At 43.4% G+C, this 27,868-nt stretch overlaps 1 protein-coding gene across 1 annotated transcript; it reads left to right on the forward strand.

Moving 5' to 3' along the window:
• Positions 1 to 27,221, forward strand: LOC133962455 (calcipressin-3-like). Its single transcript, XM_062398065.1, has 4 exons — positions 1 to 265; positions 20,271 to 20,444; positions 21,392 to 21,563; positions 23,974 to 27,221. Exons 1-4 carry the CDS (start codon positions 179 to 181, stop codon positions 24,126 to 24,128), a joined length of 588 nt encoding a protein of 195 aa, XP_062254049.1. The 5' UTR covers positions 1 to 178; the 3' UTR covers positions 24,129 to 27,221.
• The last annotated feature ends 647 nt before the right edge of the window (positions 27,222 to 27,868 follow it).

A 27,868-nucleotide genomic window follows, 5' to 3' on the forward strand; every position in this document is an offset into this window, starting at 1 on the left:
GCAGAGAGGAGTCCAGCAGCGAACTCTCACCGCTGAGTTTAACAACCACAGCTCAGCTCCGGACTTTACCTCCAGTTCCTTCAGCAAGAACAGAGACGCTCTCTCACTCTTTCTTTCTTTCCGAGGGAGAGAACGACTTTTTACTCGTTTTCCTCTCCTCCTTCAACCACGAAAGGGAATGCCATCGATAAATATGAAACTGGAGATGGTGACCATCATCGCCTGCGACGTGGACATCGAGGTGTTTACATCGGACAAAATGCAGGTACGGTTTTACGCACGTGGATTGTGCGCGCCCGTTGTGCAGCGGTTTTAGGCTCAGGACTCTCCGCATGCTGCCTTGTACATGTGCATATGTCCTGGTGACGTGAAATGCAGCTTTCTCTCTCTCTCTCTCTCTCTCTCTCTCTCTGGGGAGAGGATTTTTATCAATGGTAGCCGCGAATTGCACGTGAGTGCAGTGACAATGATTGACGTTGGATGCATTTTAGAAATGACTACACAATACGAGAATGGGGCACAAACACGCACACACACACACACACACACACACACACAGTCATATATACCCACGTGGAATGCGCTTAATGCACCAATTGTTGTATCACTATGTCAGTTGTTCTTTATATCGCGAGGTCTTGGAAATGACGCGCAGGTTGGATGGGGATGAGGGTGTGATGGGGTGAATTGTCCATTCAAGGCACATGCTGGGCAAAAGAGAAGCAGGGCAGTGTTTAGCCGCAGTGTTGGTCAGAGCCTCCCCTCCGTCCTCTGCTCTCCCCTCATCCTGTCCAAACCTTGAACATTAGATAAGATGAGAAGAAGAGACAAGGCAGGGCAAATTACTCAATCTAATTCATGCTCAGAAACAAACTAGGGCTCTGGGGTTTTGCTATGAAGCAGTGTGAGAGTAACTAACTATTGTGATTTTTAAAGGTTGCCATTACGCGAAAAAACACTTAGCCACACCCACTAGAGGGCAGAGCAGACTCCAAAGCTTCCGACAATAATAAACATGGCGACGTTGGACGAGGGAAGAAAGACACGCCAGAGTCGAGGCCTAGCCCACTGGCTTGAACTATTGGCTACACTGCCCCTCCAAGATTTCCTGTGGTACTGCTCGGTTTAGTCTGTTGAGTTCGTATCCGTAAGATTTCAGAAGACGTGCAAAGTTCTGTCCTTTTTTCCGTATCTAATGTCTTCGCCCTCTTTGATATTGACTTTTGGTACGTTTAGGTCATCACAAACTCCGCCTTAACTCTCCCTACGGTGATATTTTATCAATTTGTCCGGAGGACAGGTACGGGCACTTGATTTGCTGCCTATCAGTCACAGTGCAGGGAAGCAGCTGCACTTTGTATCCATTCAAAGTGAGCCGCGGGATCCCACCTTTGGCACCGGAACGTGCCAGTTTTGGGGCTTAAAAGGCCACACAGATGGTCTGCCAGCGCTCCGCTCCCCCTCTAAACCCTTTGGAAATTCCATGTCAGAATACGTTCCCTCACCTGCTGGCTGCTCGTCTGATTCGACTCATCACCAGAGAGACACTGGAGCTGCACTAAACTGGGCGAGAGTGCAGCTCAGGAGGCCGGAACAGTTTGTGCATTTGTATAAACGCACATCAGGTGCAGTCAGTGTACAGATGGCGGTACTCCTCTTCATCCGTGACACTTGATCTTCGGCATGGCTGTGCTCATGTGGAATGAAAGCTAATGTCCACATTCTGGATTCCAGGTTTCCTTTTCCAGTTTGACCAATCACATAGGAGCAAGCTCTGGTTGGCCGCAGGTAAACACGCCACGTGGAGAGCAAGAGAGGCGCAACACATCGACCGAAAATGCATATCTACTTTTGTATTCATATGCTGATTGCTGTTAAAAGAGATCAGCCAAAATATCATCCGGATCTAAAATGCCCACAAAAAGCATCACTCCACTTCTTGGGTCTGCCGTTGCTAGTGTGCGGGGAACGGAGGATGGAATCTTGGCCCCCTTATCCGCTGTTTGGATCAGAAGTATCAAAATATTGGCTGTGGCCCCCAGAGGCTTTGAGATTGGACAAAGGCTGAATTCTGCTTTCTCTTGAAAGCAAAAGAAGCAGTTGCAGGTTTTTCCCACCCAACCCTGTCCCCATCGTCCCCACGGCCACTTGGGTCAGCCTTACGTGATCATTTTTTTAGCAACTTCATGTTTGCACAAACCTTAGTCAAGCTGCCCGGGGGAATATGTGTGTGTGTGTGTGTGTGTGTGTATCTATCTTTTTTCCTGGATGGTGGGATTTAGCAATTCAAGAACTGCATTGTTACTGAAATATATCATCCACATGCGAACACACAATCAGTGTATTTAAGCCTCTGATCCACCCTGGGATGTGCCTACCTCCAGTGAGCCAGGCAGCTGCTCCTCTCAGTACAGTTTCTCGCCATTGCAGATCAGCCAAGGTGAAAGACGCTAATGTGTCACCCTGCAGTTGTCCTGTAATTATAGGATGGCGGTTTTCTAATTGAGTTGAGAGCCACGTTGATCATGCTGGGTTTCTGCAGAATAATTATCCTGATATTGACATGTTGTGACCGTCTTTTCATTGACCACCCGGGACATGTGCTAGTGCTTTCATGTTTTCTTAGATGTCATTGAATTCAAAGTGAACAACTTTTGTTAATGGAACCTGGCTGAGGCTGTTGGATTAGCTGCCCTCTCCAGACAGACTTGACAAAGCCACGGGCAGGACAGCCTGATCAGTCTTCACCTGAGCCTCCTGTCGAGGAGCTCTTATCTGTCCCCGGCTCCTACGCTCTCCCAAAGAAAAGGGGTTCCAAAATTAAAAGAAGCGACGGGGAAGGTGACTTTTGAATAGCACAAAGGAACACCAGTCATCCTGGTTTGTGGTTCCCTGAAAGCGACGGCGAGCACTGGGGGAGAAGAAGAAGAGAGGCAGATAAAAGCAAGGCATTGTGGGGGAGCAGCCTCTGGATTGAGCTCACCTCCCCGTCCACCTGCTTTTTTATTATCATTCATCAAGATCTGAGCTCGTCTGAGTCTCCTGTTTTTATTAATATCCCCAGATCTGAAGACGAGGAACAATAATCCCACTCCTGTTTTGCTGCAAAGCACTGAACTAATATGTGGATTGCTGCTATTAATAGACATTTCACAGAGAGATTGGGATGTGGCAGTGGTGTTTCGAATGGGCTGCATGAAGAAAATAGGCAAAAATGTGAGTTTCTTTTATTTAGAGGAGAGGCTTGGTGAAGTTTCGGAGGCATTGTTTTGACACGGTTGAGATGGCCGGCCCACGCCTTGGCTCAGTCCCCACTGGTTACATCATTAATGAGCCAAACACAGAGGCTGTGGACGGGGCAGATTGTTGTCGTAATAATGAAATTCTTTTTTTATTCCAAAGTGATCCAAAAACAAAAGCTACTTTTGTGGTCGTGAGGTTTGGCCGAAGCCCGAGATGTCGGTTGACGCTGTAGTACGTGCATATTCATCACAACACTGCCACTACCTGGAAAATCTACTGGCATCAGCAGATTACATCACAGGACACACGGTGAAGGTCACAGCACATTGGCAGGTGAACGTATTACCGAGCAGCGCTTGAGGCAAAGCATCACAGTTAACCTCACAGGCTGGAGTCCACGCCGGCATTTACATCTAATTTATATGTTCATTTGCATTATTTGCACCTTTAAATAGAGTAATGTATGAATAATTAATCATCATCCTGTTAACCTGCTCCTTCTCTTGATAAGTGCCTCCCTGGCTTCAGTCTGTCATTTTAACTACAGATGTTAGAATACCATTTTTCTCTTCCCACATATTTTAACAGCTCTATGCTACTAACCCTGAATGGAAGTGATCATTGGTATCATTGTTGTGTGGCCTTGCTCAGGTTTAACCCTACATACTGAGACCAAATGTCATAAATCTTCTTTTATTATCTTGCTTGACAGTCATGCCATGAAAGACATTTCAAATCAATAAATCAATAAATAAATAAAAGAAACACAACAGAGATACTTTCGCTGAATCTCTCCCAGTAAAGCAGGGGCACAGGGAAACCAACCGACCCAGGGACATGAGATGTTTCCTCTCCAATGATCCTAAAACTGCTGTTTTGGAACAACGAGGGAGGGATTTATGTGAAAAGAAAAAGTTCAGTTTTTACCAGGGTGAAACTACTATACATAAAGACGTTGCATCGTATCGGCATAAAAGATTTGTATACTCTCTGATGCCCGACCCGATATTGACAATACGTCAGTACTGGAGGCATTTCCGATGCTGGTCTCAGAATAAATAGGATTTTACAAAGCATCTACAGTGTTTCCCGCAGGATTTTTTTCAGCAGCGGTGGTGTGGTCCCCGAGCCCTCTAGGGGGGTCCGGGGGCATGAACATTTTTTGTACCCTTTACATTGGAATGCATGAATCTGATGCACTTTGAGAGGAGAATATGCACTTAAATCCTATTCAAACTGTCCTGTGTATTACTGTAGATGGGATTATTGGTGTTGTAACTTTGCCTTTTGTGTCTTCATTTACAGATTTTTATATTTTTGTATAGTAATATTTAAACAAAAAATGCCACAACGCAAATATAATCAGGTCCAAGAACTGGCTAAACAGCTGCCCTTCCTTATCAGTGTATCTGATAAAGACAGATGACAAAATCAATTCAAACGTGTCACCTTTTACATTTATTTAATTAAATAATTTGTACTTTTATCGAACAAACTTGCCTAACATGCAGATCAAGTTGACGATTTATGGCAACAGCAGAAGACAACAAAAGAGGACAACAGACGGAGAACTGTGTAGTTTTTGCTCATCCACAAAGGCTACATCCAGCCTGCGAGCATTTAATTCTCCTTGGCTTTTTAAAGAAGAGCTCCAGTGCTCTTCTGTAGGGGAATTTGGTGGTGGGTTAGGAAAATTGATTAAGCTTGTTATTGCTTAAAACACTTCTTCTTAGTCTTGGGCGTCAAAAAGTGATGAGAAAATTATAAAATAAATATAAGTTATACATAATAGAAACTATTCATGATCTTTTAAGAAGTCCTTAGGTTTTTTCCCTGCATTTATGCTAATGACCACATGCTTACAGGCGATTAGCATAAATCCCTAACTAAAATACGCGATGAAAACGTGTTTTATATGGCAATAAAGAACAACATCGGATCTAACAGTATGGATTCATTTTTCAAAGTTCCCGAAAATACCTAGGCTATAAATTCCTGACTGGATATAAGCTCCTGTAAAGGCTATGAGTGATCCCAAAAAGAGCGACAACACCCACACACACACACGGACGGAGCGGACGGACCCTTTTTGATTTATAGTTCTACGAGCCTTTTTGTTGTGAAAACAATTCACCGCCAGAACAGTAGATGGCGCAACTGAAGTCGAGCTTAGAGAAGCCTACCTCATGAGGTATATAGAAGAAGTCCACGCTGGTTTATTTACGTCCTCCCGGCTCCTCACACACAGTGAACGATGGCAGCTAACAGAAAAAGGATGTTGATGACGCGACAGTTTTTGCTGAATAAAGTGACACCCAGCGGGTCATAATGCTTATGTTATCGTGTCTTAACGCAGCGGTTCCCCGGTCTTGTTTCCGAACTGCGTTGCTAATTCAACAGCTGCAACAGCTTGAAGCTACACGGAGGCAGCTAGCTTCCCCCCAGCTTCCAAACACAGTCAGCAGGGACACCCGATACTAACTACTACCGTTAGTTAGTATCGATCTAAAGTGTTTGCTTCTAACCTGACGGTGTTTGAGAAACAGTGTCATGAGCCGTGGGATTAAAGTCAGCGGGTTTTTGCGCTGTTCCCACCGCAGTTAGCATGGTGGTTAGCCCGCTAGCCTCGTTATGAAAGTTCGTTATAACAGTATGTGACCGTACACACATGCCGTAAGTGCTCTAACCAGCCACCGTCAGCCGGACAACGCCGCTGGCTTAACACACTTGTCACATTAATCATAGTCGTAGTTGTGATTTTGGTTAATTGTGATGTAGGGAATGGAACAGGAAGTTTCCATTCCGAAATGCTGGCGTTAGCGGACCAATCACAGCCAAGGGCTATCCGTGGGCTCTCCGCCATTTCGACGTGTAGTTAGAAAAATGAGAGCCGCGGAGCCGCGGAGAGGCACGGAGAGGGCGTTCCACGTTGGAGAAGGCGGTCCTCTCTGTCCGTGTCCGTCAAAACGGAGAAGCATACATTGGCCTAACTTTGCATCCGTGTAGGGTAGCCTCTTCTTTGATGTTGGTTACGTGACGATGTGCTGCGTGCTGCGCAATTGACGTTACGCGCTGTATATTTTCTAAAAGGAGCTACGTAAAAAAAAAAAAAAATTAGGAGGAGGATTTTTATTGCAGCGGCGGAGAAAATTCAGCAGCGGCGGCGCGCCGCTGCTGTGTGAACGTGGGGGAAACACTGATCTACTTTGTGAAGATTTGGCGTGAAAACTTTGACATTAATATAAGGTCATTATGGATTTTTTACCACTTTCAAAATCAGAGGCATCATTACAAGCCATGAAGGACAGACTACAATCAGCTCAATCCTGCCCTCCCACACACAGACGAGCATAGTAACACACCGACACACACACACACACACAATAGTCGCACACTCCAACCCCAACAGTGAGTCAGCGGACCAATGAACACCTCAGTCAGCAAACACACAGACCGCTCCTCGCTGAGGGCGCCTGCAGAAGTTTCCATCCACCTGGGGTCTGTCCTCCTCTCTGCCTGCTTATCTCCCGCTCGTATCATGTGTCTGTTCTCAGGCTTTATCACAACAGAAACTACACATGTTTTGAGGAAGCAGCAGACCTTGATGAGTTATCTGCTATTTGTGGAGCTAATCTGGTCTGATTTGCTGACGTCGATGATGCTTTCATTCTTTCCCACAGTATTTTTTTTTGATATACGACCTTACATAACAAGTTGTCATTCCCTTTGTTTTGTGATGGTTATTTTGAGCATCTATTCTGCAAAGTGAGGTTTCGAAACAACTGTTCGTTGCTTCTCTTCTTTGGAGAAAGGACACAGCTTCATGCTCATCAAATTCAAAATCTGATCTTTACATTAATGTGAACCCAGACTTTTTTTAACGCTTCTGCACTGCACTCCGATCAGTTGTTGGTGTGAAGGCGAGAGGCAGAGGAGCAGAGGCCGGACAGACAGGATGGAGTGACTGTATCATGTTCTGTGCTGGTTGGAAACCAGATCTGCACCTTGGCAGGGTTGAGCGATCCTGGGCCGGAGCAGTGGGCTCAGGTGTGCCTGCTCCCCCAGCCCGGGCACTATAGGCAGGTGGAGATGGGCAGCTCACATTGGCCTGAAACCCTAGAGGAGGGCGGCGGCTCAGGTGTCAGCTAAAGGTTAACGCTGTGTCCGTTAGGGTGACGTAGAACAAAAGGACCGTCTCCTGGGCGCGGTGTCCGGTTACCATGTGGTGGACACGCCAAAAGTATGATGCGATAAGATTAGACGCAAAGAAAAAGGCCTCGGAGTGGAATGTAGAGGCCCACAATGAAAAAGACTGAGAAACTGTGTCACACAATGATTGACCTTTGTGGCTGTGATATTATTTTGAGGTCAGAATTTCCAATGGGATTTCCAGCCCAACACAAACGACTCTGGAAAGACAAGGTGCTCCTTAAAATAGCAACGTCTAACCTATTACCTAAAGATAGACAGTGTGTCTGCAGCTAAAGGTGAACTTTATTAATGTTTTGAACAAAGCCTTTCCTGAGAGCTGCTATAGTGCTCATACAATTATATGTACTGCCTATATATTATCTATGTAGGTCACATTTATATATTAATATTTCTCTATATACAGAAAATAAGCGACAATTTGATCGTTGAATAATCCATTTATCTTTGCCACTGGTTTCAACTAGATTTTCAGCTTTTACACATTTGTAAATCTCATGTGTCACAGATAGTAAAATTACTCTGTTACAAGTAGAAGAATTTGACTTAACCCACAAAAGTACTGATTTATAATGCAGGATGTCCAACTACAGAATAAAATGATATTGCTGTATAATTTGTTTTTGCATTAATGCAGTAATCAAGTATCCTCATCAATATGCAATTCTTTACTTTTGAGTATAGTAGGACTCGGTTGATAACTATTCACTATAGATGTCACATTCATATTTATTTTAAGTTTAAAGACAGATTTTTGCTCCTGGGAAAAGGTTGTGGTTTTTAACTCTTCTTTAGGGGCAGAGTATAACATTATATCAAGTTATATTGAACCTTTATTACATTGCTATTGAGACAATTTATATTACCATTATTATTGATATTGTTATATTCACCAATCCTACATTATAGTGCATGGTACTTTGATATACAGTGTAATTTTTTATCATCATCTGTTTGTTAAATATATTTAGTTTAATCTGAATATTTACTCTGAGTCTGAAAGGTAATGAAAGGTTTGAAATATATGTGGTGTAGTAGGATACATGCTAGAATGTTCTTTTCCAAAATGTAGAAGATAAGAAGTGCATAGTAATAGTATTACTCAAATATTTTACTTCAGAACTAAGTTAACGTACCCGGCTACTTTCTAACACAACCGTTCATGTTTCAATACTGAAGGACGACATGCGTCACATTTGCAAAGCTGTGCAGGCGTACTTTAGCATCTGCTCTACTTCATTATCATAATACCTGAGCTTTCTGCTGCATCATTACCAAGGTGAAGCAGCGAAGGAGGAGGCAGGATGATGGAGCGTAAAGAATAAGAGTTCATCTGTCCATATGCTGCAGTGGCATGAAGTGAGAGCTGCTTGTGTAGCATCTCTCAGCTGCCTTATGTAATGTGGACCTCTTTGGATTAGCAGCTTGTGTGGACATACTTGCTTGTCAGGAGTGTGTGTGTGTGTGGGTGTGTGTGTGTGTGTGTGTGTGTGTGTGTGTGTTTCTGTGTGTGAATCTGTGTGTGTGTGTGAGAGTGTGATAGTTCGAACCGGCCTTAAGTGCTGCTGACGAGGAAAAGCTTCTGCCTCAATAAAAAGCGTAATGACCACATTGGTGGTAATGGGATTAATGTGTCCTCACATACTGTAAACAGATTTCAGTCTCCCTTGCTGTGGACTCGCTGTCCCAGAGGCAGCGGCAGCGGTGCAGCCGGCCACCGTCAATACCGCTCCCCGCTCCAGGTATCGATCCCTCTGTAATAACACTACGCCCCATACACGTCCGTCCCCCGCCGGGGCCCATGCAGCCCGCACAGTGCAAACACAGCTATTTAATCATGAGTTGTTTTTGTTGTTTTGCAACACGGAGGATTTGCTGCTACGCTGACAGTAACTGCTGCTTCGACAGAGGCTGTGATTGCATATGTGTCAGTGTTGGGTCACCACACACACACACACACACACACACACACATACACACACACACACACAAACAGGCATACACACAACCTCAGAGTGTATCCAGTAATGTCTAGTCTCTGTTTTTCTTGTGGCCACACATCCCCTCATCCAAGGGAGCAAGTTAACTGCAGGTTGGAGTCTTTCCTGCTGCTGAACTTGCAGCCATAGTGTCAGGCCTGTGTGATTACACCCGTCCAAATGATTGTTGTATTAACTCATTGCCGATTAAGATACATTATAATACCAACTTGTGGCAATTTAAAACCTTGGGTGGTTCATTTGAGCTGAAATTCAAGATGGGAGATAGTTGTTGGGAACTTGTCACTAGTTGATGTTATAAAACGTGTATAATATGTTTATCTAATATATAAAACATTCCTGCTTCCTGTCCTGAATATCTTGCTAAGCAGATTATGTTTTCATCTCTGTTTTCTTTTGTTTTGGTTTTAAGCAGGATAACGTGTTCTTGGTCTGGTAGGACTAAGATAACAATGAAGGTCAATGCAAGGAACAACGATTCATGTCATTAGTTAGTTTCATTAGCTTGACCCTGTTGACTAGTGCCTTGTCTTAGCAGCAGCTGCTATTTTCTTGCATCTTTGTAATTCTTTACCATATGGTGCACCGGGGGCAAACGCTTCTTGCACGCTTTGAGTCTGGGACTTGTTTTGAGCACTCAACTGTTCTCTGGTGGCTCTCGTCCTTAGTCTCTCTCCATGCTATTTGGCATGTCTCCTGAATCGGTGGCAATAGAGGTCAGTTTGGGTTTGAGTCTGTTGTGGTGACCGATCTCCAGCTTATAATTATGAAGACAGTTTTCAGGTCCATGTCACTCAATCCTCAAGGTGCCTGCTCATTGTGTAGTTTCTTCTTGGCTGGTCGGAGTTCTTCTTCTGTTTGGAATGACCACGTCCCGCGTCACATTTCACTGTCCTCCGTAATTGTTTGTGTTGGCTTCAATGTTAGTTTCCTGCCTGCATCCATCACGTGGGGAAGAATGCAGAGTCCTGTCCCAAGGTACTGCTGTAAATAGTGGGAGGTATGGCACAACAAAATAAGGGCATGGTATTAAATGATACACGTTTTTCTTTTGGCCACATGGTATGTTTATTTGCTCATATTGCACAGCCCTAGTACCCGTCTAGGTCCAGTACTTTGCTCAGTCACAGCTCTGACTGAAACCTGAATATAACAATCTTAGTTAAAGTGCTATGAAGCTTCAGCAGCAGAGGCTATAACCACCGTGATGTGTGTTTGTGTAAAACGAGGCTGAAAACCTGAACGACGTAATGGAAACATCTTCATATTTGGAGATATTCTTGACTTCAGACATTGTTCTTGGTAACGTTTAGCAGCTTAAAAAAAGGTCTGCCGTGTTTTAAAGACATTACGTTTTTCATGTCACAAGTAATGTCCGTTACAGCTCAGGAAAGTTGGCTCTGGTTTATGGAGCAGTAATGGAAACAATATGGAATGTGATAAGCAAAAAGTGTGCTGGAACAGACAGTGCATGAAGGTATCTCTCACCCGGTTCTCATCTGTTATCGCCACAATCTGCCCGACGCGTTTCAACTCATTAGACTGCATCCAGTTTGACCCTTCAGGGAGGAACAGTAGTTACACACAATAAAATAAATGAATTTTCTTAATTATTCCAACAATGGTCTATTTTTAGTGTAAAACTGTCCCTGACTCACCCCGAGGCTCCGTGGCCCAGATTGTTGGTTTTCACCCAAATCCCATTCGAGCACGAGGGTTTGGATTAGACTGTGCTAAAGCCAAGCACGTGTCAAATAGACAGATGAGTGATTCAGCAGAGGAAAAAAAACTACAACAAAAAAAACACTGAATAACCTGTTTTAACATCCCAATTAGGTTCGGTTAATCTTTTCATTTTGTTCCTGAATACCAAATAGTGTCGTTCAACTTAGAACTGAACTAGATTGTGGATTACCAGCGTGGATTTTGTTGTCTGAAACAAACACGGTACAGGAATCAGAAACCAGATCAAAATAGAGAATTGTGGTTCCGTCAGTGAGTTGAAATGTTTCAGATGCAGTGTTTGTAGATATTTCATCAGAACTGAGACCAGTGGTGATTCTCATTAATCTCCTGGTCATTTTCTGGGTTAATCACTTAATCTTTCTTTACTTCACCAACAGATTTTCTGATGAAGTTTTAAAAATGTGTGTTTTGCACAAACGATGGCCAAAAAACCCAAAGATATTCAGTTTAATCTAAGAAAATAAGATCTACATATTTACCTACACGCCAAAACCTGTGAAATTTAGCTATTTTTTTCTTGAAATGAAAAAAAAGATATATATTATTAATTTGTTTATGAATTGTAAAACTTCTTGTTTCATCTCTATATAGAACTTTTTTTTATCTCTATGTGCAACTTTTTGACACATTTTGCAAATGCCTTTTATTCTATAATTAAAATTGGGTTTGTTGTTCTTTGCATTTTCCAGTCATGTGGACAATCAGAAGGAGGGAGCTTGTCAGCGAGTTCCACCAGTGACAGGGAGCAAACAGCTGAATATGTCCTGTGTGAGGCTGGGAGCCTAATTTAACTCCTCAAACTGCCCAACGAGCCGACAAAGACAACAATGAAAGTCGACAGCATGTAGGAGCTTATCGGGAACATCGCAGTTCGGACACGAGTTGCCGAGGATTTATTCAGAATCTGGTCCTCAAGGGAAAGCTTCAGCGCCCCTGAAGCTCGAGTCATGTTTATAAAGCTGCTCTCAGACATTCACTGAAGTTCGGACGTTCAGCTTGAAAAATGATCATGTTTTGGGGAAATTATCAAACAGGAGTCATATCTAAGAAAACAATGAAAATCTATAAACAACATATTGGCACACTGGTGTGGGATGTACGAGACAATGAGCTCCACCTCTCAATCGCTTCCTGTGATTGGCTGAACAGATGCCATTAGAAAATAGATGTGTAAAATACGTACGGTCCATATTCCTGTATATCAAGACACTGAACGGTGAAGATAAACCACATAATGGGAATTTTGTCATCATTTATTGTACATTGTACAGAGCGGGAAATTATTGTTCCTTTTGGCAACACGTGGCCTTGTGATCTCGCCTGAACCGGACAATCTCCTGCTGCGTTCCTCATATGGGAAAGGCATGGCGTCTGTAATATAGGACCGTGTGTACCGTCATTTGTCAGCAATGATCCCTGCACGCTGAAGAAACACAACCCAGCCTTTACATCAGGAAAAAAACGTCGAGTCACGGCCGTGTGTCACGCGGTTACACCTAATTCCGCCACTGGACTGATTCATTACCTGGAAGAGGCGTGAAGTAGACGCTCTGTATTTCCTCCCTCCTGTCCTGTGCCTCTGCAGCGCTCTGTCACTCACATGCTGTTTATTTGTCTGCCCCCTGACTTTGCTCCAGATGAGATCATGTCGACATCCCCCGCTAAAGCTCCCGCGCCTTCTCCCTAAGCCTGCTGATCTTTGGTCGGACGGCCGTGTCGTCTGGACCGCTCGCCGGCTCCGTGCACGCTGCCTCTCCGGGTCGCTCGATTGTGTCGTGCCCGCGGCCATGCCCCTGCTGTCTCTGTGATGACAGCCTTTCCATTACCGTCAGGAACATAACTGCCTCATTACCCAAGAGGCAATCTGCTAAAGGATAGCCCCGCAGCCACCAGTGGAGCGGCTGCGGCTCTACACATAGCAGTTTTTATTGTCTTTACTTTGTCTCTTGGTTTATTTCCACATGATCAGTATAGTTGTGCTCATATTATAATAAAGAGCATCGGTCTATTACTTTGATAATAAAAATACTATTTGCAGTTCAGCCACTGTAGTGTTCTCATGTACAGGCCCTGCGGCTCACTAGCAGCTGCTCATTAACGCGTTTTTTTCTGTCACATTTCCTTCTCAGATCCTGGCTACATCCACACTAGTATGTTTGAGTTTGAATCCAGCTCACTGATGCTGTGGTCAAAATTCCATCCAATCTACTCCGGAGTTTTTTAGCACCTGAAACGGAGAAGTTTAGAAACGCTGTCGGCCCCGTTTCAGGTTGAAAACTTCAGGGATCAATCAGGAAACAGGTCACCCGGATCCGCGACCTGATTGGGTGTTATCAGTCACATCTCTACCATCAGCGGGGGGATGATGCAAAACATTGCTAACACGTATAAGTAGCAGCTGCACCTCAGCACTGCTCATTTTAGTTTCCGCCACTGCTGTTTCTCGTTCATCTCATTTGCTGTAAGTATGTAACCAGCTGGCAGATAGACTAGCTGCATCCTGTTTACATCATCATGCACATGAACCTGGATGGTCAAGTGATGTCATGTTTTCAGGTGTGTTACATGGACGGGGATTATTAGTGATGTGGAGCTAAAAGGCTTGAGTGAAGAGACATTTTTATTAGTTTTAAAATTACATTTTGTTTTACTCCGGATGTAGACACTGTGACCATGGGTATTTTCTGAGCTACTGAAATTACTTTGTTTCCCGTTAAGTTTGGTGACTGCAGGAAAAGGTAAAAAGCTGAAAAAAAAATTGCTCCATTTAAAACTTGGTATTTTTGGGGTCAAAAGCTGTGGAAAACTGAAAACACAGCCTATTATTTCAGATATGTCAACCAGCTGTCACAAGTATTACAATTATTTGGATTTTTGGTCAACGAATGGACCATGTTGCCGATTTGGTTAAACAGGCCCCCAGCGAGCCGAGCTGTGCAACATCCGGACAGAGTAGAGCGACAGTCTGGGACGGCAGAGGAAGGGAATTCATCCTGTTGAGCTGCAGCCTGGACGTTACTTAAAGGTGAACCGGAGATACATGCAGTCAGCAATAATGACCGCACTCGCCGTTTCAATCAAGGCGAGTTGTCGGGCCACTTGAGAGCTGCGACTGAACACCTCCTCCTCTTCCCGGCCTCCGCCCTGAACACTTCAGATTTCTGTTGTTGAGAAAACAAAAGCTGTGAGTAAACTTTGACTTGCTGCGGGAACATGAGGGTTAATTTAGAGCTGTAGATTATTCGTCCCGCTTCTACAATAGATGTTGTCTGCCTTGTTGAGATTGAAAAACAAGGACATGCTGTTCCCCTCTCCTCTCTCCCCTGTTGTCCTACAGCCTCACTCACTCTGTGCTAAGGCAGGAGAAGCAGGTGCTGGATCAAGCTGTGTGCGTGTGTGTGTGTCTGTGCGTGCATCTGTGTTTGTGTCTGTGTGTGTGCGTGTGTGGTTGTGTAAGAGAGTGTGTGTGTGTGTGTGTGTGTGTGTGTGTGTGTTCCCAATAAACCCGTCTATATCTGCTGACAGTCAAACGGTCGTCCTTCAGCTGTGCTTGGATACTAATGGTGCTACCGGCCACATTATTTGTCCATGCACACACGCCCTCTGTGCATGTGTGTGTGTGTGTGAGAATGTGTTTGTGAACATGTCGTCCACATTGCACACATGCTCCCTCACAAGTTTCACAAACGCACAAAGAGAACAAAGGGAGTGGGTCACAGCAGGGACCGTCGCGAGAGCAGATGAGCAGGCCGCTTTTCAGCCGTGTGTAACTCAACCCCCCTCTCCTCTTCCTCGTCCCCCCCCTTCCTCCTCGTCCTCTCGTTCGTCCAGGATGTCCGCTCATAAAGACCACATCAATAAGTGATCAGCACGCTCACTTGTTACTCTCCGATCAGCTGCGGGTGTATCAGCGGCAGTGTGTGTGCGGGGGTTAAAACAAACAGCACATGCTATTATGGAACGTGATCCTGGCGCTTCCCCCACTTCTCTGCTCATGCTGAAACATCAATATAGGAGTGTGTGTGTGTGTGTGTGTGTGTGTGTGTGTGTGTGTGTGTGTGTGTGTGTCTGTGTGTGAGTGAAAGATTACCTAAACAGTTATCACACATGGAGTTTGATGACACATGAGTCACGGTACCGGACTCATGGAAAATTCCCGGATTGAGTGGGCTCTGCAGAAAGGCCAAACAAGTGCTTTGTTGTCGTACTCAAGCTAATCGCAATTATAGGGCCGATAAGAATTATCTTGTCGAAGACGCTGATTTGTCCATTCTGTGTGTGTCCCTACACACCCCCTGACTCGGTTAATGGGAAATTAACAAAGTAACGCATTATTCCCTTATTATATCATCATTCTTATAATACCATTATTGTTATCATCAACAGGGGGCGATGTTTCACTCCAGTTTCTTGGGGCACTTGTCCTGTGCACATGGACGCTGTACGTCATCATGCACACCCAATGCACAGCAACAATGCCCGACTGCTGAGAGCTGTTTGCTTGTTGCTTGTTGCAGCAACATAAGCTGCTTTCAGGCATGTCTGAACTCTGCAGTCCCTGTGTACTTTGCATGACTGGCCTCTTTATATAGAGTCCATAGAAATCCAGTAGAATACGATGTGAGAACACAGCTGGATTCACCCCGGGCGAAATGGGGGTGGGGTGGGTTGATGGCGCATCTACAAGCAACAGACGTAAAAAGAAAACAGAAACAAAAAAGAAAACAAATATCTCCCTGCAGTGAAAAAGCGAAGACACACACGTGAGAGACCCTGACGAGGATGTCTAGAGAGTGTCTGTGTGTTGTCAAGCAAAAATCACCTGAGGAGTTAATACGTCACTTCCTGTCTATGTCTGAATAATGTGGAGGAATCGTTGCTGTTGTGAAAGTGTCTTTGGCAGCGAACCTACTCTGTAGACACAGGGAAAGTGGGATCTATCTGAAGTGCAGGTCATAACTCCGCCTCCTCCATGTTAGTGGTTGGGACATGGGCCAAATTCAAAAGTCAAAAAGATGATTTCAGTGTTTGTATGTGGGAAATATAAGCTTCCTTTTCTGGATAGTGGGAGGAAGTGGAGACCTGTCAATGGGCCAATTGGCGACAGTGAGAGACAATGGGGGGTGTCTCGATCGTGCACGGGACAAGCAAAAGGGGAAATGAAGAGTGAGGGAAAGGGGGCAGGGAGAGTGAAAGATAGTAAATCGGGCGCATGCTAGTGAACTAAAAAATTACATGGAGAAGGAGGAGGCTAAAGCAGAACAAAACAGAGATTGAATATTGGCCTTAACATTACAACAGGAACACAACTTCAAATGACTGGTAGTGTTGCTCCGTGTCCAGGTCGAATCAGTTCACTGAAACATGTTGTTGTGCTCACCTGAAAGCCTCTTATCAACAGTTTTGACACAGGCTGTGTCCTGGTTTCTCTGGCGTTGACAGGGGCTCAAAAATATATCGAGACAAAAACAGGGCACTCACAAAAGAAGGATTAAAACATGGAACAGTGTCGCAGAGGACGACTCTTTGACCTGCTGAATAAAATATTTGACATGTTGGTCTTCCTACTGTTTATACCCAATTACAGGGAGGAATATATTTGGATAACTGCCGTTTTGCAGTCGGTTGTGCTTTCTGTGGGAATGACAGAATTAATTTTAAATGAGCACACTTAACACTTGGCTGTCCCTGTATTGTTGTGACTCGCACTCTTCCCTCTCCTCTGGTTTGGTGGAGGATTTTGTATTCTAATTGTTAAACCAGTCTTCTCCTGCATAAAAGGAGACAGTTACACATTCGTGCCTTGACCTCTCTCCCAAGCTTCTGCTGTAGAATGCACCTTGTATGGTGAACTACAAACGGACTTAAAATGGTCTGATGGAGCCCGAAGGTGATGTCAGCTCTGAATCGTAGCCAGCTACCTCGAGGCTTTTGGCGATGAAAGGCCAGATGTATTTCCATGAGGAGAATAACTGGAAATAAAGCATGGAGGGAACAAGATAGTGACATGAGTAAAGGTGTTTATCAGCAAATTCTTACATTGCAGTGTTTTTCCACAGCTTACAGAACAGGGCATCTGACCTGCGGTTCACAGCTTTCTGTCACAAATACTCAACTGTAGAGAAAAACACAGTATTACCTCGGCCAAGGAGGATATGTTTTGGTTTTTGAATATAATAATAAATATAATTTGATAATTCTTGGCTCTTGATTTAAAAGAAATGCATATTTAGGGAGCAGATATCTATGAGTGTGGGAATTTCTGTGCATTTTGATTGAATTTAATGAGACCGCATTACCTAGTGGAGGTATGAGTGCCATTCAAATTTATTACAGTTACTGTCAATGATTGTAAATCTTGTGTATAGCAGTGTTTTACAAATTATTTTACGAATAATGCTCAAGGCTTTTAAAAGATATTTTATATGACCGTCTGTTTGGATTTAATCTCCTAAACAGTGGAAAATTTGATTTGTTCAAATAAAAGTGATTTAGATCATTACACAGCTGTATTCTTCTACTTCTTTTTTTGTAAGGACATTTAGTGTATAGTTTAACATATCTCATGAGCACATCCACATTTTTTCCATAAAGTACAACACAAACCAAGTATTGAAGTGAACGCACAAATGTACTGTAGTGTTGAGACCCGATGTTAACATGTGGGAGTCATTGAGGGATTCATCAAAAGGACACAGGACTGACAGGACTCCCGCTGCAATGTGCTGAGTTTACAGTTTACCGGGTTTCTTCCATCACTTTGCTGTCACTAGTCTCACATCCGACGTGCTGCCTGTACCTTCAGGTATCAGGCAGCCTCCCTCTCCCGGCGAGAGGTGCTGTGTCAGCCGAACAAGGGACGTGTTGTGGGAGGATTTCACGTTTCTGTCTCCCGCTGCCTGTTCTAGAAATGAAAGTGTATTCAGAAATAGAAGGAGTCAGGCAGAAGTACAATGTGGGACTGATTTAAACATATTACATATTATGAAAATTCCACTTTTGTAGTGCTTCTACACGTTAATTTGGGTATCTGGCATGTCTACCATCCCAAAAACTCTGGAAAAGAACAAGTCCCGCGATTTGTTGTGGTTCCTCTATGTCAGAAACGATACGCTAGAGTTTGTCAAATGGGATTACGACCGAAATAAACGTCAAAGTCACACCATGCCCATGTAGGGCGTCTCGCTACATGGTCTTGGACGAGCAAGCTAACGCTATCCGGGCTCCACCGGCCCGGTTAGCTCGTAGCCTGGCTAGCGTTAGCTCGCTGCTGCTACCCATCAGTCATTTAAGTGGCAGCACTAACAAGGGACCCCCCGGATCACCTCTAAACCTTGACTCAAAATAGGTCAATCTGAGGAGGGCTGTTTTAGACAGGTTAAAAAGGGGCTGTTTTAAATTATCCTTGTGGTATTTTGACCAAAATATGTTACAGACATTTCATGAAGACCCCAAGGTACCATATCAACTGTGGTAAAATGGGTATAATATGTCCCCCTTAACATTGAGGAAACTGGCAGCATATACTTCTCTCAGGATATATGAATGACATAAACATATATATCGGGCGGTGTTGCCAAGGGGGTAGAGCAGGCGTTCTCCAACATGAAGGTTGCCGGTTCAAACCCCACTCTTCCCCATCTACATGCAGAAGTGTCCTTGGCAAGATACTGAACCACTAAGTGGCCCCTCATAAATGTTGAGTGTACTAAAAATGTAAGTCGCTTATGTATAATGTAATAATGTAATGTAATATATATATAATGATTATTGATCAAATGAAAAGAATGATATTTAGATAATAGGATGAGGGATTCTGTGTAAGTCTGGTAATGTTATAGTCGCTTGATGTTAACATTGATGCGTGGATCAATAACCGATGCATTATTTGACTGCACCCTTAGAAAGAACCTGTAAAACTTGCAGCAGTCAAATCAGGTCACGTCTTCCCTCTCTACTGCCACTTCCAGCCAATCATCCATCATGATTCTTGAAAGGCAGCTTCATACTCATGTGTTCCTGGCCGCGCTGGGAGATGGTCGGCAAGGAGACGAAGAATATAGCGCACCTGATTATTAAGAAAACATCTCTCCCGGCGGCCTGTTTCATTTTTCCATCCTCCCTCCTGCCGAGCCGCTTGATTGAGTTCACAGCTGAGGAGGCCAATTTGTTGCCCACAGAGAGGGCCGCCCGAAACACGTAGGAAACGTGGGGATGTGTCACACGGGTGCAGTTAAAAACAAAGTCTGATGCGTGCGGAGAAGAGAGGGCAGTGATCAGGGGCCGGGGAGAATTAGGTGAAGATTAAAAAAGAAGGAGGAGTGAGACGGACAGCATGAGAGGTGATTGCCAGGAAACGAGAGGAAGCTGTAAATCAAATTTCACCTCAATAGCTCTGTTGCAAAGGAATCGGTTGTTGAGCAGTTCGAGTCACGTCCGCTGCACAGACTTTAACTTTTGTTAGATGGTAAAATTGTTGTTCAATCAATCAATCAAATTTGATTTGTGTAACCCAAACTCACAAATCACAATTTGTCTCATAGGGTTTTAACAAGCTTTTGGATATTTAGAAAAATTGTACTTAGAAATTTAGAAAAAAGCAATTGAATGTTATGTTTATAAACAGTAACAAATCATTTAATAGAAGATTATTAACTAAGCTGCTCCAGTGGACATTTTACCAGAAGAAAGTTTCTTTTCCTTGGAGCTACTGTTGATCAGTTGATTATTTGATTAGGAGATTAATGTGAAGTAAATCCTCTTAAGTATTTATTAAGCAAAACTGCTATTGGCTTTTACTATTTTCTCACTGCATATTGAGCATGTTTGTGTTTTGAAAAGTTAGTCGGAGGTTGATTGGACACTCTTAGATTGACACTGGGTGTGAATGGTTGTCTCTGTCCCAATGTCACCGATTGGCTCCAGCTCCCCTTCGAGACCCTCAAAGTATTGATCGTGAATGGATAATTAATGGAAGCACGGCTGGGTTGCAAGAGGACATGTTTAGTCATAACACATAAGATATAAATAAAAAATGACATGTGTACATTTGTATGTCCTTGTCTCCTGCAGGAGAGGTTCGAGGCGTTGTTTAGGATCTACGACGAACAGACGACATTCCAGATGTTCAAAAGCTTCCGGAGAGTCCGGATCAACTTCGGCACCCCGGAGGTCGCCGCCCGCGCTCGCATTGAGCTGCACGAGACAGAATTCAACGGCCAGAAGCTGAAACTCTACTTTGCCCAAGTGAGTGTGAGCTAAGAGGTCTGGGAAAGGGCAGCCGGGGGGCCTGAGACTCGCACCACAAAGACACTTAAGGCCTTGTGCATCATTCTGCCCAGCATGCTCACACAGAACTAGGACAAAAACAGACGGCTTCCTTAATTCTCCTGTTACAAGCCATCACCCATAAGTGCTCACATGGATTCTTCATTAAAGGATGTTTCTATATACACTTCACAAACACCTACAAATAGCTCCTAAATAGAGGAGGCCTGGATTTTCTAACCTGTAGGTGAAAAGAGTCATTTTGGTTTAAATGAAAATATGAACTGGTTCCATATATCCAGTGATCCAACAGCATTTAAATGGCTGCAGTTTAATGCGTGAAGAAAAAAGAATTTGAAATAGTGTGACTGGAAATCACTTAAAAAAAGCTTATAACCAGGATGTGTTCTAACCCAATTGAACCTGGTGTTTGCCCAGACGGTAAATGTCAAATTGCCACGAGTCATCTATTAATTGATTCCACCTCTGTACTTTTTTCATATAAGAGGATTAAAGATTTTACAGCTCAGGCAGATAATTATGGCAATTGGCAGCTATCAAAAGCCCAAATCTCCTCAAAGGAAGGAGCGTACAATTGGAAACTAAAAGACAGAATCCATGACTACGAACCCAATGTGCTGTTCTGGCTCTAAGGTATCAGGATTACAGTTATAAAATAGATCCTCATCCAATCAGAGCCAATTTTCAAAGGTCTGCACTAGTGTTTTAAGAGCTGTTATCTTCTGGAACAGAGATCCAGGGTATTGTCCCTTTGCACAGGCATTATATCCATTATATTGAATGAGTGAAACTGACATTCAGAGGAAAGTTCAAATACAAGCAATATTCTTCCAGGTGAATTCATGGCTGCATTCACCCGATCACCAAATTATAGCACTTACAAACTGTCTGCTTCTCTCCAATAGGTCCAGAACGGCGACGAGAACATTGACAAGTCGTACCTGGCCCCCCCCCAGCCCGTCAAACAATTCCTGATCTCACCGCCTGCCTCGCCACCCGTGGGCTGGAGCCAGAGCGAGGACGCCACGCCCGGCATCAACTACGACCTGCTGTGTGCTGTGGCCAAGCTAGGACCCGGTCAGTGCTCGCTAATTTCAGCTCAATCAGCTCGTGCAGCATGTTCGCACATTTCATACGCAGCCGTGTGCACCAGCAGGTACAACGCTGAGGTAATGTGAGTGATTCATCTCAGGGCAGCGACCCAGATAGGAACAGGAAGTCCCTTCTCGCTCCTCAGCAGGGTGTTACAGGAAGACGATGCTTGTAGGAAGCAATTAGGACAAAGGAATTGGCGAGCGTCTTGTCCAATTGTCCCCCGATTCCTTCTTGACTTTTTTCAGCTTGTGAGTCAGCCTTGCTTCTAATTTACCTTTTTCTGCTACAGCACGCCTTTATCATTTAATCATGGGTATTTTGAAATCAATGTCTCTAAATGAAATGGGCTTTGATCATAGAATTGTCCTTCTCCGGTGTTACTGTGCATGAGATCCTGGTCAGACGAAAAGCAGCTTGAAGCCAAATAATTCCTCTCCACCGTGCTGGTCACCATACGTCAGTGTCCAGGGTGCCGAACCTGGCACCCTGTCTGACATCTGAAAGGAAATACGCATCGAAGCCACTTAGTGTGTCTGTGTAGGGGTCTGCAAAATAGAATTCACCATTCATTAAATCCCTCTGTTAAACAGCGGTTGATTAATCGTCAGCAAAATAGGTCATCGTTTTCTCGACACGCGAAAAATGTTTTGTAAGTTGTGAGTTTTTTTTTTTTATCCTTAATCCAGAACCACATGAGTCCAGTCCAGCTCATCCTAGGTTCAGAGTTTATGACTTTAACGGCATCGTCCTCGTCTTTCTTCATTTTGAGATGGTTTACACTCAGACAAAATTGTATATTTAAACTCAAAACAAAAAACAAGAGTTTAATCTTGTTATTGTTATACTTAAATATATAGATTTAGTACTGCTTTTGCCAGATAACTGCTTAAATATACTATTATTATTGTAAACAGTGAACAAGTAGGGGACTGCCATCTCTCCAAGAAACACGACACCACAAATAAATTCTTTCTCTGCACCACAGATGGATCTTTCAGCAGTTCATGCCCCGCTACAGTTTTAGCGAGTGTGTTAAATGTGTAGGCAGCTCGGCCCGACGCTGTTAGATTTGGAGAATTTCTACATCTTCCCCTTCTGCCTCGTTCTCCGGCAGCTTCTCCGCTCAGTAATGGCCGCCTTTTGTCCACGAGATTTTAGATTGCAGCAACCTTTATGAAATGTCACCCGGCCACACGTGGGAAAAGGAGTGTGTCCACATTGTCCTTCCCGTTCTGTGAATGAGGGCCAGCTCATGCTGATGAAATGGAAAACAGAACTGTTGAGTCTGTATTCACTTGGACACTATTAATCTGTTGTTGTTATCATCGAAAACACGATTTAACTCTCTGCACACACACACACACACACACACACACACTCACACACACAAACACAGTCTGGACCATGCTCCTTGGGGTTCTGTTGTCACCATGGCATCACAAGGCATCAGGAAATGGCTTTGTTGCTGGGCTCAAATGAAATCTGCAGCACGGCGCGCTGACTCCCTCTATCAACTCCCCGCGGTAACAGCAGGAGCCTGCTCACCGCCCGTCTCCCGGCTCGCCCGACCAGCTGTCTGATCTCAGCTCCATGGCAACTGAGATACAATCTCTCCATGGGTGTGTGTTTTCGGTCCAGGGCGGCCGAGTTTGGCGTCTGGACGAATGGCGGCAGTCTGCTGAGGAAGAGGCTGTTTTTTGTTTTCTCCTGGATCCGTGTCTTTCCACCCGAGACAGAAACGATACAGCAGATCAGTTTGACCTGTAGAAGTTCTCTGAATGAAATTCTCAGAAGTAAATACTAAAATGCATATTCATATGATTTCAAACACAGCAGGTGCAGCATGTTTTTTGAATACAATAGCAGGGTTTTTTTTTTTCACCTCAGCCAAGTAGGTCATGTTTTCGTCTGTTTGTTTGTTTGTTTGTTTGTTTGTTTGTTAGTCGGTCTCCCTGTTAGTTAGTAAGATTACTGGAACACCACACATTACCACCACACGTGGTGAGAGGATGCTGTATGGGTCAGAAAAAAAAATTGACATTACATTTTGGTGCAGATCAGAATTATGAATTTCCCTTTTACTTATATATTGGTGAGATTTTTCAAAATTTGTGTTGACATCTCAATGTCATGGATGTCAGTGGATCTTTTTCCCCTTAGTGTTTAGTGGACTGATATTTATGAGTTGGTGCATCCCAAATTTCAGTTGAGTGAATTTAAATGTGGTGTCACAAGGGGACAAAAACTTAACAAAGGTATTCAAACTACTGAGTGGTTACTCTCTAGTTACTGTATCTGTGTTAATTTAAAAATATTTCCTTGGTAACACTCGCTCTTCCTTTCACTCTTTCCATCCCTCCCCCCCCCCCCCCCCCCCCCCTCCCACACATAGGTGATAAGTATGAGCTTCACGCGGGGACCGAGTCCACCCCCAGCGTGGTCGTCCACGTGTGCGAGAGCGAGACAGAGGAGGACGAGGCGGCGCGGCCAAAGCAGCAGATCGTCCAGACCAGACGTCCGGACGGGCCGCCCAAGGTCTTCAACTAGAGAGGCCCCCCCCCCCCCATGACACCGGCGCGGCCCCCCTGACCGCACCCTTGAATTCCGCGACACACCTGCCCTCTCTCTCTTGTCTCTGCACTCACAGAGAGCGTCGATTGCCCCTCATTTCAGTTCAACTACAAGCAAAAACACAACCAACAAACATTGCTCAACAACGGTGTTTGTGGGGAGCGTGGCGATGGAATGAGGCGGCCTGAAGGGGATGGATGAGAACCACACACACACTCATCACATTCTGCGGACAGCGTGGGGAGTGGCGGGCACGCTTTGCCTCCACCCCACACAACCCTCCTCGTTTTCAGCATGAGGGGTCGGAATACCTGTCCCACTGTAGGCACCTGTCACTTATCACACCCACTCAGCTCTCATTGCTAGTCCTGCTCAGTAGCTTGCTGGTTAGTCAGCTGGCGAGCCGTACCTCTCCCTTAGTTTCACGGCCATTTTATTCGCTAACAAAGTTACTTTTCGATTTTTTTCCTCCTATTGTTTAAAAAAATTAATTGTGTCTTATATATATATGTGTTTGATATATATATAAAATGCATATATTCGGGTTTGTTATTTTTCTTTTTTATCCATTTTCATATCTGGTTTGTCTCTTCAGCTTACGTCTAGATTGAGTGTGTGATGTTCCCACTCGTCTGCATGTATATAATATATAAGAAAAAAATACGTACAGAAACTCAAGTACTACCAGATATATCGAGAAAAAGGAACCTATTTAACATCACACAGCACGAAGCGCCATCTGTGACTAACAAAGCTGTGGTGGTTGTTTGACTTTTTTTCTCTTGTCGCTCGTTTTTTCGCTTTTTGTCTTTTTTATTTTATTTGGAGAGGTGTTGTTCTTTGCTAAACTACTTGATGTGTATTCTTACTATGTATTTTATACCCCAACACTTTTTGCATGCTTACTAATTTCCGTAGATGAGGAGCTGAGGTGTTTTTTGTTTTTTTTTATCGCCGTTTGTGATGACAGGGAAATAAATGGTGTGACGCTTCTGACGCAAGTGCAAATCCCCACACAGAGTTTCCAAAGTGACGTCTATGGGGTGAAAAAAGCTTGGTGTGTTTTTGTAAGATTGACGGTTCAGTCTTTGGCATGGAGGCAAATTTGCATTTGTCGCTTTTTGGGGGGTTTGATGGATCAAAGACAGTTACCCCCCCCCCCCCCCCTCGTTTCCTTCAAGGGTTTTAGGGAGGTTGTTTGTTTGTTTTTCTCTCTGATTCCGTTTGTGGAATTTCATATCTTCAATGTTTTGGTTATGTCGTTCGATCAGACCCGCTCTCTATGTGTCAGGTTTTCTCTTCTGGAACCTACTGCTTTTTTTGCACTGAGTATCTCTCGATATCTCCAAAGCAATCGCGGGGCTCTCACGCGTCTACTGCTGCGGGCCTGATTACTACTGCGCTGCTTCTCTCTGTAAATAGCTGAGCGTGGTGTAGAGTTGTGGAAGTAGTCCTTTTTAGATTTTGTAGTTTTACCTGGAAGCATTTTGCTGAGAAAAGGGAATATTGGGGTAGCCTCATGAGATATCAACCAAAGCATTCACTCCCCTCTCATTGTCACCAGAAACATACGGTGATTCTTTTTCTTAAAGACACCCTAATGTATATTTGTTAATCTGAGAGAAATCACATTTTTTCCCCAACACATCTGCAATGACTTTATTGCATTGTTATTTTATATTTAAAAAAAACTCCTTGTCATCTTTTTATGTTTTTTGACACAAACTCCAACTAATTCCCCTAAAAAAAAAATCATAACTTTCTTACTTCCTTTCCTTCTTTTATCTCCCGTCAGTCCTTTATCAGATTAGCGTGCTTCAACTTCTCTTTTGATGAAAGCGTTCTGTGCTTTGGAAGCAGCAGGAACAGATGTTTCTAACAGGGATCTTTGGGTGTCAGCAGTGAGTCTAAACCTTGTTTGTCATTAGGGCAGCATGAAATCAAACTTTTTTGCTGTTTTATTTAGCAAAGGTCCATCTGCATGTGAGCACTTTATCGTCAGTGTTTCGTTTCCTCGACACATGACTTGTCTTTCTTGAGACAAGGTGGGAAGCACATTGAATTTCTTGTTTCTTTTGTGTTGTTTCTTTTTATCTCAAGCTGAACACCTGGTTAGCCTTTTCACCAGCATATTGCAGTGAGTGATACACTCCACTTCCTTTTTGCTCGCGTGAACCTTGGAGAATTTCAGGCCTTTTTGGATATATATATAAATATATATATATGAAAGTGTGCTACTGGAAAGCGTGCAGAGACGCACCACAGTAGGAGGCTGAAAAACGAGGCAGGATGACACTGCAGAACAAAATCAATGTCTTTGTTTTTTGTGTTTGTCCACAAGAAAAACATAATCTTATCTTCTGAGAGAGTTAAACAGTTCTTTGAGATTTGTCGTGTGGGCAGAGTGCAGTTTTATTGGCACTACAGTAAAGCTGTCGTGGTTATTGAAGCAGACGGCAGATCGGTGGAGCTGCTGAGGTGGATTATGAGGAAGAGGAAGCAGTGGGACACCTGTGGAGGTTTTTTTACTCTGGTCATGGTGTTTCAAACTGGGTGCATTTTGGTCACAGAGGAAATGAAAATGTATATTTGTGTACATATGCCAAGTTTTTTTTGTTGCTGCGGCCAGTCCCAGTGTGCGGTTTGTTACGGCTTCTCTTTGCAATGTTGTAACGGGAAAAAAATATGACATAAAAAAAGTGTAACAATAAGTCCTGCTCGATCAAAAGCAACTGTCATTGTGTTGTGTTCAACAGTTCGACATGGACTCAGTTTGAAGGTTTCTTTTACTTTTGGGGAACGTCTACTAAAAAGGTCAATAATACACTTCGTCACTGTTGTACTGTTTCTGTTGAAATATGAATATTGTATCTTGTATTGTAGAATTCCAGAAAACAAAGTAGCAAAACAAGCAATAATTTACAGTTCTATAATACCGGTATCTGTATTTTCATGGTCTGTACTTACTTCTCAGAGATGGTCTCTGTCTCTTACAGTATCTGCTTCTATTTGTGTAGTATAATAGTCCTTTGTTTCACATACAATATACATAAAGACTTATTCTTAAAAGCAATGTTTCGTGTTGTTTATTCTAGGGTTTCGAGAAGAAACACAATCTCGAGCAACAATGTCAACATTGGCTTTAAAAGAAGATTTATTCGCCTACAATTAATGTTCTGATTGCATAAAAATATATTTGCTAAGAAATGGATCTTTTTTTATATCAGAAGTTCTTTCAAACTCTTAAAGCTGTTTTGAAGCTTTTCCTTTTGTCATCTGAAGTAAAAAAAAAAAGAGTTTAAACTTGTTGCTGTCAACCTTTCCATCAGGTTGTATCTAAATCTGTTATGTATGTATGGTATTTTCCAATATTTAATATTTTCATACGACATAAAACCTTTTATACTTTGTATGTTGTTTTGTAAAAGCAGAGCTAATACTTCCAGCTGCCATCTTTGTTTGAGCTAGCAAATGAAGTCTCTTCGAAAAATGGGATAAGAAAAACAATGTGTATCATGGAACTGGAGGAGTTTTAATTTCAATCTCCCCGTTGATGGAAATTCAACCAAAACTGTAATCATTCAATCTTATGGGTTTAAAACTTTTAAATTCTATCTTCCTAAAAGGCAAATTCCTGTTTAGCTCTACTTAAATGTTGGCATGCTTGAGTAAAGTTTAACATCAGCCCGATCATAAAAATAACATGTGCTAAAGTA

This window comes from Platichthys flesus, chromosome 10 (genome assembly GCF_949316205.1).
Source record: "Platichthys flesus chromosome 10, fPlaFle2.1, whole genome shotgun sequence".
In the NCBI taxonomy this organism is placed as follows: Eukaryota; Metazoa; Chordata; class Actinopteri; order Pleuronectiformes; family Pleuronectidae; genus Platichthys; species Platichthys flesus.